This window comes from Paroedura picta, chromosome 1 (assembly GCF_049243985.1).
Source record: "Paroedura picta isolate Pp20150507F chromosome 1, Ppicta_v3.0, whole genome shotgun sequence".
NCBI classification, from domain to species: Eukaryota; Metazoa; Chordata; class Lepidosauria; order Squamata; family Gekkonidae; genus Paroedura; species Paroedura picta.
The window spans coordinates 66,686,470-66,704,790 of record NC_135369.1 but is presented as its reverse complement, the minus strand read 5'-3'; the positions used below and the strand labels follow the sequence as shown (position 1 = coordinate 66,704,790).

General features: G+C 44.1%; 1 protein-coding gene across 10 annotated transcripts in view; it reads right to left on the bottom strand.

Annotated features, from left to right (window-relative positions):
- Positions 1–18,321, bottom strand: part of RBKS (ribokinase) — a 97,721-nt gene that overhangs the window by 31,504 nt on the left and 47,896 nt on the right. For all 10 annotated transcript variants that reach the window (XR_013231736.1, XR_013231739.1, XM_077341656.1 and 7 more), the window contains one exon: positions 10,518–10,706. Coding sequence is in view for 8 of the 10 variants with exons in the window: in XM_077341656.1 (XP_077197771.1) it covers positions 10,518–10,706 (189 nt within the window). In the remaining 2 variants the exon portion in view is untranslated. The remainder of the gene's footprint in view (positions 1–10,517; positions 10,707–18,321) is intronic.

Genomic DNA, 18,321 nt, shown 5'->3' with positions numbered 1-18,321 from the left:
TCCTGCCCTCCTCCAAGTGACAACCTTTCAAATACTTAAAGAGGGCTATCATGTCCCCTCTCAACCTCCTTTTCTCCAGGCTGAACATTCCCAAGTCCCTCAACCTATCTTCATAGGGCTTGGTCCCTTGACCCCAGATCATCTTTGTCGCTCTCCTCTGTACCCTTTCAATTTTATCTACGTCCTTCTTGAAGTGAGGCCTCCAAAACTGCACACAGTACTCCAGGTGTGGTCTGACCAGTGCCGTATACAATGGGACTATGACATCTTGTGATTTTGATGTGATGCCCCTGTTGATACAGCCCAAAATGGCATTTGCCTTTTTTACAGCTGCATCACACTGCCTGCTCATGTTTAGTTTACAAATCACAAGTACTCCAAGGTCTCGTTCACACACAGTGTTACCTAGAAGCGTATCCCCCATCCAGTAGGCATGCTTTTCATTTTTCTGACCCAGATGCAGAACTTTACACTTATCTTTATTAAATTGCATCATGTTCTCATTTGCCCATTTTTCCATTGTGTTCAGATCTTGTTGAACTCTGTCTCTATCTTCCGGAGTATTTGCCAGTCCTCCCAATTTGGTGTCATCTGCAAACTTGATGAGTAGTCCCTCCACCCCCTCATCTAGATCATTAATAAATATGTTAAAAAGTACCGGCCCGAACACCGAGCCCTGAGGTACCCCGCTACTCACCTCTCTCCAGTCTGATGAAACACCATTGACAACTCTTTGAGTGCGGTTCTCTAACCAATGCCCTATCCACCTGACTATCTGAAAATCCAGATTGCAGTCCTTCAACTTATCCATCAGAACATCATGGGGAACCTTGTCAAAAGCTTTACTAAAATCCAAGTAAATGACATCAACCGAATTTCCACAATCCAGCAAACCTGTTACTTGGTCAAAAAAGGAAACCATGTTGGTTTGGCAAGACCTGTTGGAGACAAATCCATGCTGACTTCCTTGGATATTACTTCACCATAATATCTTGCCTCTACTGACTCTGCTCCTTGGTTTCTACTGCCTGCCTATTTCCATTGATTTGCTTTTAGCACAGGATGGTGATGTTTTTTTTAAAAAACTGTTTTGAAAGAACTTTTAAATTGTTGATTTTCATGGTTTTGGGATATGGTAATTTATTGCTGCTGAAGCTGCTGCCTTGAGAACATTGTGCCAATGGCACAGGAGTATGTTTTAAATGAAATATATTGTTCCCACAACAGAAACTCGTTCCAGTGGGCAGTCGCCTCGATATGTTTCTACAAATGAAATAACAAGTGCATGATGATTGGGCAGGGGGGGAAAATCTGGAAAGGGCCTAACAGTCTGAACAGGGATCAGAAACTGGGAAGACCAAAGAGAGCCTTGTCTGCTATAGAGCGAGTCTAGTCAGAGGCAATGATTTGAAGTCATGCGACTTTTGCAGCTAAGCTGAACTTTAGGAAATAATAGATGCAGTGTTAAATCAAATTTAATAGCCGCTGATTGTAGCAGCTGGTGGGTTAATTTATTCTGTATGGCCCTTTGTATTACAAAAAATTCATTTGGCTGGCATACTTGTAGGCAAGAAAGCAGAAGGCCAAGTCATAGGGTTATTTTGGCTAGATGATAAATAAAGGACGCTATTATCTATCGCTATCTGGGGCATAATTTTACAATACTACCCTCCTCCTCACCATACAAGTCTATGATTAACCACAATTAGAGCCTCAACTGCTTGCGTGATAATTGCTGCCACTGTTAACAGGCCCTCTCATGTTGTGGTCAATGCCACTTTTCACTCGAGGGCTAACAACTATGGGCATGAAAAGGTTAACCGCCCTCCTTGTGGTGAGCTGCAAAAGTCTCCCCTTGGATGCTTGGACTGCCAATGGCTTCATTTACTAGCAGCTGCGTTCTTCATTGTCAGGAGGTTAAGCGAAACAAAAATCGCTGTTCTTTGTACAAGCAGCATGCGAGATAGCAAACGGCAAGGGGTATTATTAAACAGCAAAGGCATTTCATAGTATTAGAGTCGACCACAGCTTCCACTTCTGCTGATGCACAGAATTTTGAGTAATTAGTCACTAGATTGACTTCAGTATTTATATCCTCTTGAGTCAGAGCCGTTAGGCCACAAAGACAGGAAACAAAGAAGTACTTTTTTTCCTGGATGCATACTGGTGCTTCCATTTTATTCCAGCAGCCATTACACTCTCCTGGCTTGGACCTTGTCCAGAATTTGCAGTTACATTCAGGCCATATATGAGGAGCCAAGAAGGGTGGATGGGTGATGCTGAGCAACATGCCTAAGATGGAGAACTGACTTCTTATTCTCACAGCCTTCAGCTGAGATAAACATGGGAGTGTATGAACCATGAGAAGGTGTTTGCTGTTCTTTCCCACCTCCCTGTTCCTTCAGTGATCACTGCCCTCTGAAACTATGATGCTCAGAAGCACAGGAACCTGTGGACAAAATGATATGGAAAACTTCTATAGGAAGAGAAGGAACTAACGTCAACCCCGCCCCACTCTCACATCCTTCCTGTGTTGGTAGAAACTGCTAGCAATATACCAACCAGAGGGTGACATTGCCTGATTCCTCCACTTCCCAGCAGCTCCTTGTCGCTGTTGTTCATTGGGCTCTTGTAACTCTGAGCACAAGAATTTTAGAGGCCACAGGCAGCAACTGGGAGAAAGGGAGATGTGTAGTGTCTGTGTTAACTGGCCTTCACAAACAGTGTTGCCAGCTCTGTGCTGAGAAATATCTGGAGATTTGGAGGGGTGGGGGAGGAATGGAGGCTGTGGTGGGCAGGGTATGAGGAGGGGAGAGACTACAATGGAGGATACTGCCAATGAGTCCACCTTCCAAAGTAGCCATTTTCTCCAGGAGAACTTATGTCTGTCGCCTAAAAAACAGTTGTAATGCCAGGAGATTTCCACCTGAAGGTTGGTAAACCTACCACAAAGTCATCTTGTAAACACACACACAAAAATGGCTTTGAAAAACACCACTGGGGTCACACAGTTTCCAGTTCCTTGCCTGGCGACACCAGCAGCACGAGGTTTTGGAAATCTAATATAGGCCCCATTTGCTACTGGAGAAACCACAAGTCTGTAAAAAACGAGCAAACAAAACCCATATACCAACTACCGGGGGGGGGGGGGTTGACTGTTTATTTTGGCCCTTACAGTTTCAGCCCAGGAAGGAAACTACTGCCTGGAAATAATGTCAGTGCATCAGATCCAATTGATCCCCTGCTAAGTGAAAAGTATTCCCTCCAGTGGAGAGATTCCTTCTGATAAAGAGGCTCATTACTTCAGATCAAAACATAAGTTACATTTGTCAAGCATCAGGGTATAAGTTCCTGACCCATCTTGTAGTCAAACATTTGAGTAGAGACAAACTTAAAAAAAAATCTTAGTTCCAAATGCAGTGAGGGGAAAGGAACAGCTCCAACCTTCCCCTGTCTGTTGTTTTTGTCAGGGAAACGGTTGTGGGGATGGTCGGTTGCCCCTACCTCTGGCTCCACGTATCCCTTTCCAGCTCAAGGAAGGGGCAAACAAGGCCCTTTCCCCCATCCACTTCCACCAGGAGCGTGGAGCTCCTCCTTCCTCCTCAAAGTGTTTTAAGCTCACAAGGTGACAAAGACAAGGGGAGTCTTGATTCTAATGTTTAAGCATCAGTTGAGTCTGGCACCCATACCCAACACATGCCAAACATAACGTGTATTTTGCCCCTTAATGAAAGGGAGTCACTGGATTCAACTCAGTATATTTACAGCATCTTTTATCCACTTCTACATAGTAGAACCAGCAGAAATAATGAGCAAAGAAAAGTCTAAAGAGTCACAAAAGGAGCCTCTGTTGTTTACTGATTACATTCCTTTTCCCCAGAGACCTACGAAAGGTATCTTACTATCCAAACAATAAAACACTATTAAACACAAAACTAAAACAAAGCCATTAAATGCCCACTAAAATAAATAATTAAATGACATAAAAATCAAGCTATCTAGAGATGCCAGTCCCCAGGTGGGTCTTCGGGAGCCCCTGGAATTATAGCACATCTCCAGGTAACCAGTTCCCCTGGAAAAATGACTGCTTTGGAGGGTGGACTCTGTGTCCTCCACTGAGATTCCTCCCACCCCAAATCCTACCCACTCCTGGTTCCACCCCCAAAGTCTCCAATTATTTCCCAACCCAGAGCTGGCAACTTTAAACTGATACCATTAAAACAAACCCAGTCAATTTAACATTGAGAAGCAGTTTCTCAGTGGAACAGGCTTCCTCGGGAGGTGGCGGGTTCTCCATCTTTGGAAATTTTTAAACAGAGGCTGGATAACCATCTGACGGAGAGGCTGATACTGTGAAGGCAAAGGGGTGCAGGTTACAGTAGATGAGCGATTGGGATGTGAGTGTCCTGCATAGTGCAGGGGGTTGAACTAGACCCATGAGGTCCCTTCCAACTCTATTATTCTATGATTCTAGTGGGTGACAAGTTCTTATTACAAACCGAGACTCACCTGCTGCATCCGGGAGGGGGAAGGGGGGAGAATTACAAATATATGGGAAGGAACTGACCCATGACTGAGAAGTCAAGCAACATCATCCACATGCCTATTGCAAGTAACCCTGGATCTACACAAAGGAAGCAGTTAGACTGGTGGCATTTTCTACTTGTTGCAACAATCTGGTTTGACAAAGCAGGTGAAAAGCTGCTGTTTTTATCTTTAGAAGGCCATTATTTCCTAATACTACTTTATGCTACCACTGCGTATTAGTTATTTTAAGCACGGAAAAGGTAGAAAGGGGCATGAACATTTCAGCTGAAAATGTTTTAAACAGACACACCGGATTTTAAAGGAGCTACTTAGTTGGTGAATCAATCTTACTGTAAGCTATGATCACTAAAACCGTTGCCAAATTATACATGATGCTGGAGCTCTGCAATTAGAACTCCCGGCATGTAATTTGTCCCTTAAAGAGACTTGGAGGCAGGATTTAGATTGGGGCTGCAGCACTGCGGAAATGGGTTAACACTCTCCCCTTGATATGTTTCTCTGATAAAATGGCCATATCTAACTGCTTTAAACCCAAGTAGGAAAAAAAATAGGAACCCATACTGTGTACACTGAATAGAGGGCTCAATGAGACACAGAGTTACTGACTGCACACAGCTGAAAAACCAAACAGCCCGCCACCTGAACTTGTATTGTTGACAGATTCCTGTCAAAGCCTGTGTTTGGCAACTAAGTGGAGCCCCCTGATTGGACATAAACAAAAACCAGTTGCAGACCGGATCCTGCGTGCCACCCAATGGCAATCATGTGTCCTGAACCCCAAACTGAGATTCCTGCTCCCAGTCTCCACTAGACCACATACACTGTTGTATGTGAGTGGGTGGGTGCATTTTCTATGTGAGAAACTGTGTAAGAGGAAATGATCAGTCTCTTTCCCCAGTACCATGGTCCAGATCCATCTTGTTTGCCCTCAGAGCATGGAACTCCAGTGCAGAGTTGCCAACCTGCAGGTGAGGACCATAATTCTCCTCTAATTACAACTGATCTCCAGGCTACAGGGATCAGTCCCCCTGGAGAATAGGGTAATTTTAGGGGCTGGATTCTATGGCATTACATCCCATCCCTAATCTTTGGCTTTCCCAGGCTCCATCCTGTAATCTCCAGGATTTTCCCAACCCAGAGCTGGCAACCCTGCTCCAAGGTCATGCATGGACAGGCGTTTGGTGCCTCAAGTTAGCAAACTGCTGGGTTTGTCCCTTTTCTTCTTTCGGCACTAGAACAAGTAACTGAGTGCATCATCTTATTGTGTCTACAGAGATCGCTTGGACTATAAAGCATAAATGATGACACCACCAGAAGAAAGATTCTTTTCTTCCTGACAGTCGCTTGGTACTGTATGTTATTCTCATGAAAAATAACACTGATTTATGGGCTTTTCAGAATCATGCCTTGCAAAACTTCTGTAAATGAGAACAACGCATCTGTGGAGAACCCTGGACCCTGAAGTACTTTTCAACTTTAGCTCTTCTATTAAGGACTCCTAATGAATAAGGATCTGGTCAGCTTATGCCTGCACCACATAGAAGTGAGACTGAAAAGACTCACAGAATGAATTTTCCTGCTTCAGTCTCCTGATGCATCCCGTTCCAAGCTGTTCTTGAGGATGGGAAGATCCTTAGGCGCAACATGGACCTCTCTACAGCGGGAAGACGTCTTCTTTTTATGTGTGCCAGTGTGCCCTTCCACTCTACAGAAAGGAGGTGTTTGTACACCTATTGTGTATAGGATGGGGTTGCCATGCAACATGCCCACAGGGGCTTTTATACCAGATGAAAGGTGGAAGATGAGCCGAGTATGGTGTTGCACTGCAGGTGCAGTGCATTGCCTAACTCCTGCCTTCACAGAGGATTTCTAAAATCTCCTGGCATTACAACTGTTTTGTATGGCTGCAGTGTTCTATACTGCCAAGCCTGCAAAGGCACAGTAAATGTGAAGAGAAGAACAAAGAGGATGATCCTGGGCCTAGGCCCTAAGCCCTATGAGGAAAGGCTGAGGGACCTGGGAATGTTCAGCCCAGAGAAGAAGAGGTTGAGAGGGGACATGATTGCTCTATTCAGGTATTTAAAAGATTGTCACTTGGAGGAGGGCAGGGAGTGGTTCCTTTGGCAGTACAGCACACAGGACCCACAGTAAGGGCCTTAAACTATGTGTACAATGGCACCAGCTAAATATCAAGACATTTTTTTCACAGTCAGTAGTTCAGCAGTGGAATTGGCTACCTAAGGAAGTGTTGAGCTCCCACTCATAGGCAGTCTTCAAGCAGCGGCTGGACAGATACTTATCACAGATGCTTTATGTTGATCCTGCACTGAGCAGGGGTGGGACTAGATGCCCTGTATGGCCCTTTCAACTCTTACTTGTCACAAACTGTTGATCAACCATTCCCTGATTTCCTCCCTATGGTAGACAGAGGGACAATGACATCTTGTGATTTTGAAGTGATGCCTCTATTGATACAGCCCAAGACTGCTTTTGCCTTCTTTACCGCCCCATCACACTGCCTACTCATATTTAGCTTACAGTCCACAAGTACCCCCAAGATCTTGTTCACACACACTGTTACTCAGACTACGACGAGAGTATCAATGGTGGCACTTCTTAGATTGAGCACAGCTACAGTTTGAAAATCATAACTGATCAGTACCAGCAAATATGCCAGTCAAATAAAATACATTTCAAAAGGTAGATCTATTGGTAATTTTGCACATTGTACATACTATAAAGCTAAGAGCCTCTTGTGGCGCAGAGTGGTAAAGCAGCCGTCTGAAAGCTTTGCCCATAAGGCTGGGAGTTCAATCCCAGCAGCCGGCTCAAGGTTGACTCAGCCTTCCATCCTTCCGAGGTCGGTCAAATGAGTACCCAGCTTGCTGGGGGGTAAACGGTAGTGACTGGGGAAGGCACTGGCAAACCACCCCGTATTGAGTCTGCCATGAAAACGCTAGAGGGCGTCACCCCAAGGGTCAGACATGACTCGGTGCTTGCACAGGGGATACCTTTACCTTTACCTTACATACTATAAAAGGAAAAAAAGGTCCTTGCCCACTCTCCACCTCCACCGTCTCCTTACCTTATAATGCCAATAAGCCATAAATTCCTCATCATTGGTGCTGAGAACTGGCATTTTACTCACAATGTTTACATTTTATATTGTTTCTATTGTTTTATTCATACTGGTTTTAATGTTTTATTGTTTAACTTGTAATGAATGTGGAATTTTGAATCTGCTGTTCACTGCCCCAAGATGGCAAGTCTGAGAGGTGTGGTATACAAATTAAATTAGAAAGACTTTTTAAAAAAAGTCTTAGCACTAAATTGGTATTAATCCAGATCTAGTGTTGGCAATATCTATGTGAGAAGTCTTGCTATAGAGAATTTCTGTATTGTAGTGGTGATAGTATGTCCAACCATCTTACTGCTACACTTAAATGACGTAGATATATGTGATGGACTGAACTCCTCATTAGAGAAAGCAATTATGCCAGGATTGGTCAGTGGTAAAAGGAAACCAGGCAGGTAAAGAATGCAGTGGCTAGATGCGATCAAAAGGGGCACTGGCCAGGGCACTGTGCATCTAAAAGTAAGTGGTGCAAGATCGGAAATCGTGGCAACAGTTGAGTCATAGGATCGCCAAGAGTCAGACTCGACTGAATGGCTAACTTCATCGTCACTGGAAGAAGAATAAAATGAAGATGCATAAGTGAGCAGAGCTGTTGTGCGCAAGGAGTAGCCGTGCTGATACTTTCCAGGGCGTCTCTCTTTTAAAAAGGCTTGGTGAGCACAGTTGCCACAAGCATACAGTGGGGAGGGCTCAATCTCTAAAGGAGTCAGTAAATAAAGAAATAAGACTTTAAGAGGTCTCTAACTGTCATGGGTTCATTTGTCCCGTAACACACACGGCACCTTAAATGGCAGTGAAGGAAAAACTGAATTGTTCTATAGAACAAAATACAGGAAAATAAGGGCTCTCCCCCCCCTAGGAAAAAGGCATCTGGAGCATGTCTGTTATTAACTGTGGTATTTGTTGCACAATAAAGCAGTAATATGAGAAATTCCAACACTGTGAAGTAAATTCAGATCTCTTGGGCTAGACATCATCTCAGTGAGTGAACAAAGGAGAGGGTCACATAATAATGCTTTATTTTTTATAGCCTGCCCTTCCCAGTTGGCTCAGTATATGTAACAACAGAATATATACAAAATGATATACTATAATAAAATAATTCATATATACATTTAGTTTACTACAGTCCTTTCCTGGAAATAGCCCCCATTGAGCAAACCTGAGTATGATTCCGGACATACCTGTTTCGGATTGCTCAATTGCTAAAGTAAACAGAACCCAACCAAATGCTCCTCTTATTCAAGGCATTTGAGACCTGCAGCACCTTAGGGACCAGCTAGATTTTCAGGGGATAATATTTTGAAAGCCAAACTCCCTTCATTAGAGTTTTGCTACAGAAATGAAAATCCAACTTAAACCTGGAATGCAAAAATGTGCACGCAGATCAATGGCTTCTTGAGACACAACATCCATCCCCCAACTGCTCAAAATGCAGTATGGGCACGGAGGAACAGGCAGTTTAAGACGAAGCCTGGTAAAATACCATACACATGACCCATACCATACACGTGACCCACTTCCCCCCAAGGAGTTATTAAGGTCCTTTGAATGTCACTCTCCATCTGCATGGGGCTTCTGGTATCCCATGCTTAGAGGAAGAACAGATTATATGAGCGGAAAAACTCTTTAAAAATGTAGAAAATGTGCCTAGCCTGCTGGACCCCAGCTCATATGTTCAGAGATTCATGGTCTTCTGTTGGATATCTGGAGACTCACGACATCTGTGAGCAAAATGTCCCTGAAACATTTTGGTATTTTTACTCACTGCCCTTGTCTATCTCTTGGTTCTAGACTACTACTGTAAAGATTTCTAGAAAAATAGTAGTCTATGGAGGTGTTAAAAGATTTCTGATGGCCATAATCTTAAACTCCAGCAAACAATTTAAGCCCAGATCCACATTCTGCTCCAGGGTTCTGTCGTCCCTTGGACAGATTCAACTATTCTCATTCAGATGCACATAACACTATGTTTATCCTTGACAAAAGGAGGGGGAAAACATCATGGATGCTGCAGGAGAAAACACACTTTATGACATCAGATTAAAATGTATAGTTAGTATATACCATGCTCTCAACAACATCCCTAGAACAACGCAGGATTTGTGTTAGAAAGAACTGCTAGCACAAAATGTCCCAGCTCTTGGAAATGCAAATGAGATAAAAGTGCTATCAGAACCTTCAGAATTGGCTTCCGGGATTGCTGTTGCGGCTAAACTAATAATCCTTACATTCCATTAAAGGGCCGTTCAGTCCTTGCCTGCTCACAACGAACTAGGGAGGGAGATCCAGTGCTCCAACTGATGACTGACGCAGGTCATTGACCTTACAAATCACAGCCAAATTAATTTGGCATGGCATGCCCCTCCTGCCTTTTCACTAGGTCCTGTGGAATTTGAGCACCTGATAGTTCTTAAGCTCCACTAAGCAAGGGCTTCTGCCAGCACAAACAGATCAGGCGTGCGTGGACAGAGCCAGTCATTCGGTTTTGGGGAGTCGAAGGAGAGGATTGCAGGGCGTCTCCTTTCTCCCACCGCGCAAAAGTTCAGGGGTGTTTGAGGTGATCGTTGTGGGATTATGGTGCCATCCTGTGCAAGTAACAACAGAGTTGCTGCTAGTGCTGTTTGCTGCAATACCAAAGAGATAGGAGGGCAAAGGAAGAATGCAGGGATATATCAACAAGTACATCTCGCTCTGGTCTGTCTACAGAACACAACCTATAAACCTTGAGTGAACTGACATTCACTGCACAACAGCCTGAAAAGTACAGGAGAGACAGATAAAGGCTTGCTCAAAGCATGAAGCTGACTGCTTTAAAAACACAAACACCTACCGTGGTATCCACAGCGGTGGCCTTCTTAACTGGAATGTGTTTTGGAATGGGTTCCTTCGCAGAGATCAGGACACACCCCTGTGGGCCCAAGGTTACGACAGCCATCTCACAGCCTTTCTCTACCAGCACGAGGCCCGCACGACCAGCATCTTGGGCATTACCGACAGTGATGCCTGTTAGAATTTCAGCCTAGGACAACCAGTAAAACATACGCATTGGCATAATTTACTGTTTAAAAAACATGAATAAGTTGTAAAAGAGCTTTTGTGGTCCCTGCTTGGAAGAAAATACTTTGGGTCTGCAGAGACAAAAGGAGAATTCGACAATCCCTTTCTCTTCATCTGTCAGAATTCATTATTATTAATTCTTTCAACAGCTGAGGTATTGTACTGACTTTCCATGGTTAGAGTTCTGAAGTTAAGAGCAATAAACATGTGACCATTTTAAATACCTATACAAACGCTACATCCATGGATGTTTCACACATTACTTGGGCAAACCATGGCTTGCTGCCATGTATTCTTGGCAGGAAGGTGAAGCCAATCATTGCTTGCCAATTAGGATTTGAAACATATTTGTGTCACATTCTAGATGTACGCTTCTAGATGTACATATAAATACGTTTCATGTATGTAACAGATCTTGCATTGTGAAGTAAAGTATGTTCACAGATTCCCAAAGGAAGCTGGAATGTAGAATGGCCATATGACCCCCCCCCAAAGGAGTAACACACTTTACAACAAACAAGAGGGCCACCAAGACTCTTTCTGTATACTGAATATACAAAAATAAATTTGATCCATCAAAATACTTGTCTTCTCTACTCTGAGCCACTAAGGTCTTGCACTGGTTGCAGGAGATGCTCCACCAACTGCAAGTGAGAATTATTTTGTCACTGAGCAGCAGATGAGGTTGCAGGCTTGCCATTCAAGTAGGGCTGCCAACCTCCAAGTGATGGCTGGAGACCTCCCACAATTACAACTGATCTCCAGACAACAGAGATCAGTTCTCCTGGAGGAAAGGGCTGCTTTGGAGGGTGGACTCTATGGCATTATCCTCCACGGAAGTTCCTCCCCTCCCCAAATTGCACCCTCCTCAGACTCCACCCCCAACATTTCCAGGTATTCCCCAACCTGGAGCTGGCAATCCTACAATCAAGACCGGCTGACAAATGCTAGAGGCAGTGTGGCTAGGCCACTAAGTTTGGATGTGGGAGGTCCAAATTCTAATGCCCAGCTTTGAGAAGGTCACTGTACTTATTTTTTTAATGTAACTCACAGGGATCTGTCTTGATTCTAAAATACATATTTAGTACATTTTCTTCCCAACCTTCCTCCAAGGAACTTTGAGGAGCATACACAATTCTTCCCTTTTCTATCATATAGCCCTGTATGGTAAGTTAGGCTGATTGAGAATGACCAGCCCAAGGTCACCCCATGATTTTCTCCAAAACCAGGGATTTGAAACTGGGTCTTCCCATGCTTATGTCAACAAACCACATTGTTTGTTCTAAATGCTAACTTAAGGAAAAGTGGAGCTGAAATGTAACTCAAAGGGAAAAAGCACAGATCATTCCAGAGGATTTTAGGAATGGCTGCATTAAAAAAAAAACCCAAAAAACCACATACTCAAAGCCTCGTACTTATAGCTATTCCAGACCTCCTCCTTTGCCATAACACAGTGGGGTTTGCAGCTTTATGAAATACTGGTGCTGGCTAGAGCATCTGCCTTTTGCAAAGCAGTGACTCCAGGAGTCTGAACAGCTGAGTCATAGAAGGAACAGGGAGGGAGAACTAGAGCACCAGGAAACAAGCTGGGAGCCACTTCCCCTCACAGAGGTAGTGGAACCAGACAAATGAACTTGCCAAAAGTCAAAATGTACTACCAAGCATCAGTTGTGATGTTAAATATACAAGGGCTGGGCTGCACCAGAAAGTTTTTGCTTTCCAATAAAATTATTTAAAAAACCTAGGGCTACAATCGGAGGATATAGCTAATGGCTGTTGTAAAAACTGAAGTACAATACAATAAGAGGACAAGGTTTCTATTAGATTTTTTTTAAAAAAAGTTTTGCACAGCACCAAGCAAATGGGACTCCCTCCTCTAATCACCTACCTACATTTTATTAAGGGCGTAAAACATTCAAAGGAGACAAGGCAAATCCTATGATGCCGGCAGGAAATATATCCCACACTGCAGTTATTTACCCTGTTCATCTACAAGTTTGTATACAACATCATGAATAATACAATGTTGTCATTGCAAAACCGAGTGCTTAAAAAGAAAGGGCCAGAGATTAGTTTCATAGCTTAACAATATGTAAACTTGGTGCAGCACGCACTCCAGCTTCAAGTTGGCAGCATGAACTCCTGTGAGCAAACATTTGAACTGCTGAACCTTCAGAAAACGTGGCTAGATACGACTCTGCAGTTTCAATGGATATGCAAAACTGGCATTATGCCCTCCACTGCACCCCAGTTTCCTCACAGCTGCCAATACCCCAACCACTGCTAGGATTCTTCACGTACCCCTTAGGCGCAGTTACCCAAGATCTGTGTTGTTGCAGTTTTCCAACGCCGTTCTCCAGGCAATGCTTGCATTTTCCTTGCATGGGGATAGGGACTGACAGTGCCATCCTAAGCAGAGTTACATCCTTCCAATCCCAGTGGAATCAATGGGCTCAGAAGGCTATAATTCTGGCCTGGGTGGCATGATATATAAATACTGTCACTGTGGTATCTAACTCGTCAAAGAAATGCAGGAGTATTCTCAGAAACATCAGCAAGCATGCTGTTCTGGGCAATATATAAACTAGGTCTTCAACTCAGGCCATGGTTACAAGGTCTCACTTCATGCATTTAATGATAGTCTCTATAAGCATCGCTATGGCAGTTAAGAAGACCAATGTGATATTAAGGCTGCATTGCTAGGAGCACAGAACCTAAAGCAAGGAAATGGTTAGACCTCATTTGGGCTATTGTATCCAGTTCTGGTGCTGCAGTTCAAGAAAAATATTAACAAGCTGGAAGGTGTTCAAAGAAGGACAACTAGGATGGCTGAGGGGTTGGAGTCCATGCCTTGTGAGGAGAGGTTGAGAGAGCTGGATCTGTGTAGCTTGGAGAAGAGAAGGGCAAGCAGTGATATGACAGCGGTATAAAAGGTAGATATGCTGAAGACAGGGACAACTTGCTTACTGCAGCTTTACAGATAAGGAATAGGAGCAATGGATTCAAATTACAGGAAAGGAGGTTCCACTTAAATATTAGAAAGAAGAAGAGTTGGTTCTTATATGCTGCTTTTCTTTACCCGAAGGAGGCTCAAAACGGCTTACAGTCGCCTTCTCTTTCCTCTCCCCACAACAGACACCCTGTGAGGTGGGTGAGGCTGAGAGAGCCCTGAAATCACTGCTCGGTTAGAACAGCTTTATCAGTGCTGTGGTGAGCCCAGGGGCACCCAGCTGGTTGCATGTGGGGGAGCACAGAATCAAACCCAGCTTGCCAGATTAGAAGTTCTCACTCCTAACCACTACACCAAGCATTTTCTGATGGTGAGGGCGTCCGTAGATGGAATATGCTGCCTTGGAGGTTGGTGGAGTCTCCTTCATTGGAAGTTTTTAGGAGGAGATTGGATGAGCACCTGTTAGGAATGTGTGATTTTTAAGTCTCCAAGAAAGTGGGGGGCTGGATGGCCCTTTGTGGTCTCTTCCAGCTCTGTGTGACTGAGCAGCCCTAAGATGCAATCTAACAGTGCACTCCTAATCAGAATTACATTTTTCAAAGTCCATTGATAAGGTGTCATTCCTTGCCCTCCTTAGTCATACCTCAGTTCTCTCATCTCTCAGCATTCAGACCAGGACATCAAATTCCTACAATGGCTTTCAGCCCTGCTGACATCTAAGTCAATATCGCTGATTTTACCTTCAAAGCTTTCCATAGGAAGTGGAAACACATGTATCTCTGTCTTCATTTTATCTTGCTCCTCACAGTCTTCACTTTTGCTATTCTGCTATCCCCAGCTCCCCTCCTCCCTTCTTGAACTTCCGTGGTAATTATCTCTTGCTATTCCTTATGCCAGAAAATCTACAGGATCCCTTCTCAAAACTCATTTCTGTGAATTTCTGGCTTAAGTTCTTACTAGGGGTGGGCACGAACCAGCTCAGGAGTCAAAATACAGGCTAAACTTAGGCCAGTTCAGGGCTTGGGAACCAATGTTTGGGGAAGATACACTCCCCGGACATTTACCAGACTCTGACCAGTTCACTTGTTCGGGGTTTTGATCTCACTCTACTGACTCAGCTGTCTTGAGTTCCCTCACATAGTCCCTTTAAATGGACTGTGTGAGGAAGCCCAAGACAGCTGGAACAGCATTAAGGAGAGGCTGAAATGCCTGCTGGGAGGCACTTCACTCCCATATTTAACCCTCTAGTTTTACTCCCCTCCTTTGAAGCAGCAAGGAGCAAAACCAAAAAGTTAAATGAAGCCCCTTCCCAGAGTCACAGCTGGAAGGAAGGAGGAAGTGAACTTGCTGGACTGCTTCTATCTCTGTGAGGTCAGTTCAGTTTGGGGTTCAGTCTGTGGGCCATCATGGACCCCCGAACCAAACTGACTTTTTAGGTCCATGTCCATCCCTCGTTTTTACTCCTCATTCTTAATCGTAACACATTCAAAATACAAAAAACTGGATGTGCTTACATTCACCCTTCCTATCCTCAACTGCACCCTGACATTGATGGTCTTTTACACATGCCTTGCTCATTTCTCCATTTGTCTCCACTTCTTGTGCAGAGAATCCTGGCTAGAAGCTATGTAGAGTTACCAATGATGTACAAATGCAAGCATTCAAATTAAATAGACTTCCCCCCCTCCCCAATATTCAAACTGTAAACTCGCATTAAACTCAAGTTTAAAACCTGGTTTGTAGAGGGAGGAGAACAAACCCTTAACTGTATTTTAAACACTGCACAGAGCTGGAGTAAGGCTCTTAGTAGGATCCCTTCATTATGCTTTGTGCAAGATGGGAGGAATAAGATGTGTGTGCAAATTTGGCAACATGCTAGGTTCAGGTGAATGTTGGTTTAAAATGCATCCTCCCTTCCCCTTCTTTTCTTGTCCTATTTGCTGAAAAATACAGATTATAACCTTTGTTAGGGCAAAAGCCTCTCTTTTGTCTGTAAAACATTAGAGCATTTATCAACTAGGATACATTCCTGAGCGTTAGCTGGGCTATTCTGTCCTGGAAACACCAGAAATAAGTTATATGGTACACTAAATAATAAGATATAATAATTATTTATATAAAAAGTGGTCCTTAACGCTTAGTCCAGTATCTCCCATCAGCATGCAACATTATCACTGGATACCACCCTCAACCCAGCCATATATAAAAATTGTGACATAAAAACATCATACAATGGGTATGACAGAGAACTTAGAATCAGACAGAACTTAGACATCCTTTCAGTAAAACTCTTGTAGTTGCTGGCAATCAGCAACCTTCTTAGTATAAGGTCTGACTGCTGCGTGCCACTTCTCTTAAGACCCGTAGAAGAAATCTATCATTTTACACTCAGGGAACAATAAGCAGTTCAAGTCTTCTCTATTGGTGGTCAATAGAGACCTGCCTAAAATCCCATCCTACCCCTAATTTGTAAACTGGCCTCGCTAAGAGTCAATGATTTAAGACATTTTTAAACCCACCTTTCTTCTAAAACTGATTCCTTAATCAAACTCTTAGCCCCTTTCTAGTTTGAATGGATTTTGTTTTTGAAAACACACAACCTTAGGGCTTGGCTTCCAGAGTCCTAAAATTTGATATACTTATTCTGCATTTCTTTCATTTGGGAGAACAGAGAACCAGCACATTCCTGGGCAAACCTCAAGGATTAGGCTCTGCTACATCTGGAGAACAGGGAATTAACCAGCCAGTTCCAACAGGCTTGATCTTTCTGGGAAAAGGAGGAGGGGGGAAGCCCAAACTACAAGCTAAGCAAAAAAGCAGGAACTGATAACCTCGCAAGATGTGTGCATGCAGTATTTTATGCACGAAACACATACAAATTAAGGCCTGCACGAATAAAAGTGATTACTGAAGCAAACAGGGTTTTAGAAGAAAGAATCCACAGCCTGAGAAATGTCCTTACTGGTAGATGGTCCACTGATACTTAATCCCTACTTTCTTCTAGCACAAAGAGAAAAAACTCTGCCAGTAACACGATGTTTTAGAATACCCACTGTGCATGGTTGCTAAAGTATCTACAGTATTTAGTTTAAGTGTGCTATAAAGCATGTATTTCTAGCCAATAAATGTCCAGGGGACAGGGCAGAGCTTGCAGCTACATTTGATTCTTCCAAGTCTTTGGAAAGTCACTGAATGGCTTATGCCTCTGCAGCTGAGAAGATAAATAACAGAAATTTCCTGCCTAATCCCATAACTGTTATCAACCAATCACCAAGTCACAATTATGTGTAGCCATAAGAATTATTAAGGTACCTGGCAGAAATTTCACAGCTTGTGCCGACAATGAAGCATAAATTTCCACTTCCCTTTAAAGTAGACGGCAAGTCAGCACAAATAAGTCACAAAGAGATGCTAATTTTGACGCACTCTGAAGCTTCTTTTCCTTTTACAAATAGCTTAGAGAAGGTGATTGCAACTATTTTTTTCCTTTTAGCTACATTTCGTTCTCCATGAAATTACAATAGATAAGCAAATCTTTATGCCTTCCCACAGTCCATTTTAATTTTGAATTAAGACTCCAGGGACATGTAAAGGCTGTGCCTATATTGTTATCCCTCTGCTTTGGCTGATATGGCTGGGATGCTCATCCGTAGTGTGGGAGTTCCACCATGTCAAGCGCTTTCAAGCAATGCTTCTGCACACCATGACTGCACCTGTCTATGCAGTACAGCTTCAAATTGCCTTTATAAATATTTCTAGCAGGGTAATCTTAAGCAGGTATGTTAAAAAATGTTACTCAATGAGTCTTGCTCCCAGGAAAGGGTTTTTAGGACTGCAACCTAATTCTGGAGGAGAGTGGATACCTGAATAGTGAGTTTGATATAAAGCAGCAGGAGTTGGTTTATACAGGACTAGAAATAAAGCCCTCTGTATGGGAAGCACAGCCGACGCCTCTGGGAGGTGGCGGGTGTGCTTCCCAGGCGGCGGCCAAGGCCGATCCCCCATGGGCTACTGGCCTTGGCTGCCGCCCAGGAAGCACACCCACTGGCTCTTAGAGCCGGCAGGCGTACTTCCCGGGCGGTGGGGAAGGTGTCCCTGCCTGCCCCAGGCAAGCCGAGGTCTTCCCCCCCACCGGCCTCCTGCCTGCTGACGCCGGGGCCTGGGAGCATATCTGGCGTGTTGGCGGGCAGCGTGGCAATGGCGGGCATGGGCATTGATGCACATTGGGGGGTGGGCGGTTTGGGAGGTGCTGTTCGCCTCCCAACTGGTCAGTCCTGGGCCAAGGGGCCAATCGTTGCCCCCCCATCCCGGACACCGCCCAGCCCCCTACCCCTTACTGCTTTATTTATACCGGTCCCGGAGCGGTGTAAAGATTGTAGCAGCTATGTATGCTTGGTTGGAGCCTGCACATATAACAGTGTGTGTGTGTGTGTGTGTGTGGGGGGGGGGTCTCTCAATGCCATTGGGAACTCTGCAAAGGAGTCTTATGAACTATACAGGCGTTCAACTGGATGCATGTTAACGTGATCCTAGCCATGAGGCTGTTGAAGCGGCAGAGCATATAACACCTTGAACAGGGAGGAATGGATGTTCATTCCCTGATGGAGGGCTGCAGAGAAGCTGCTTT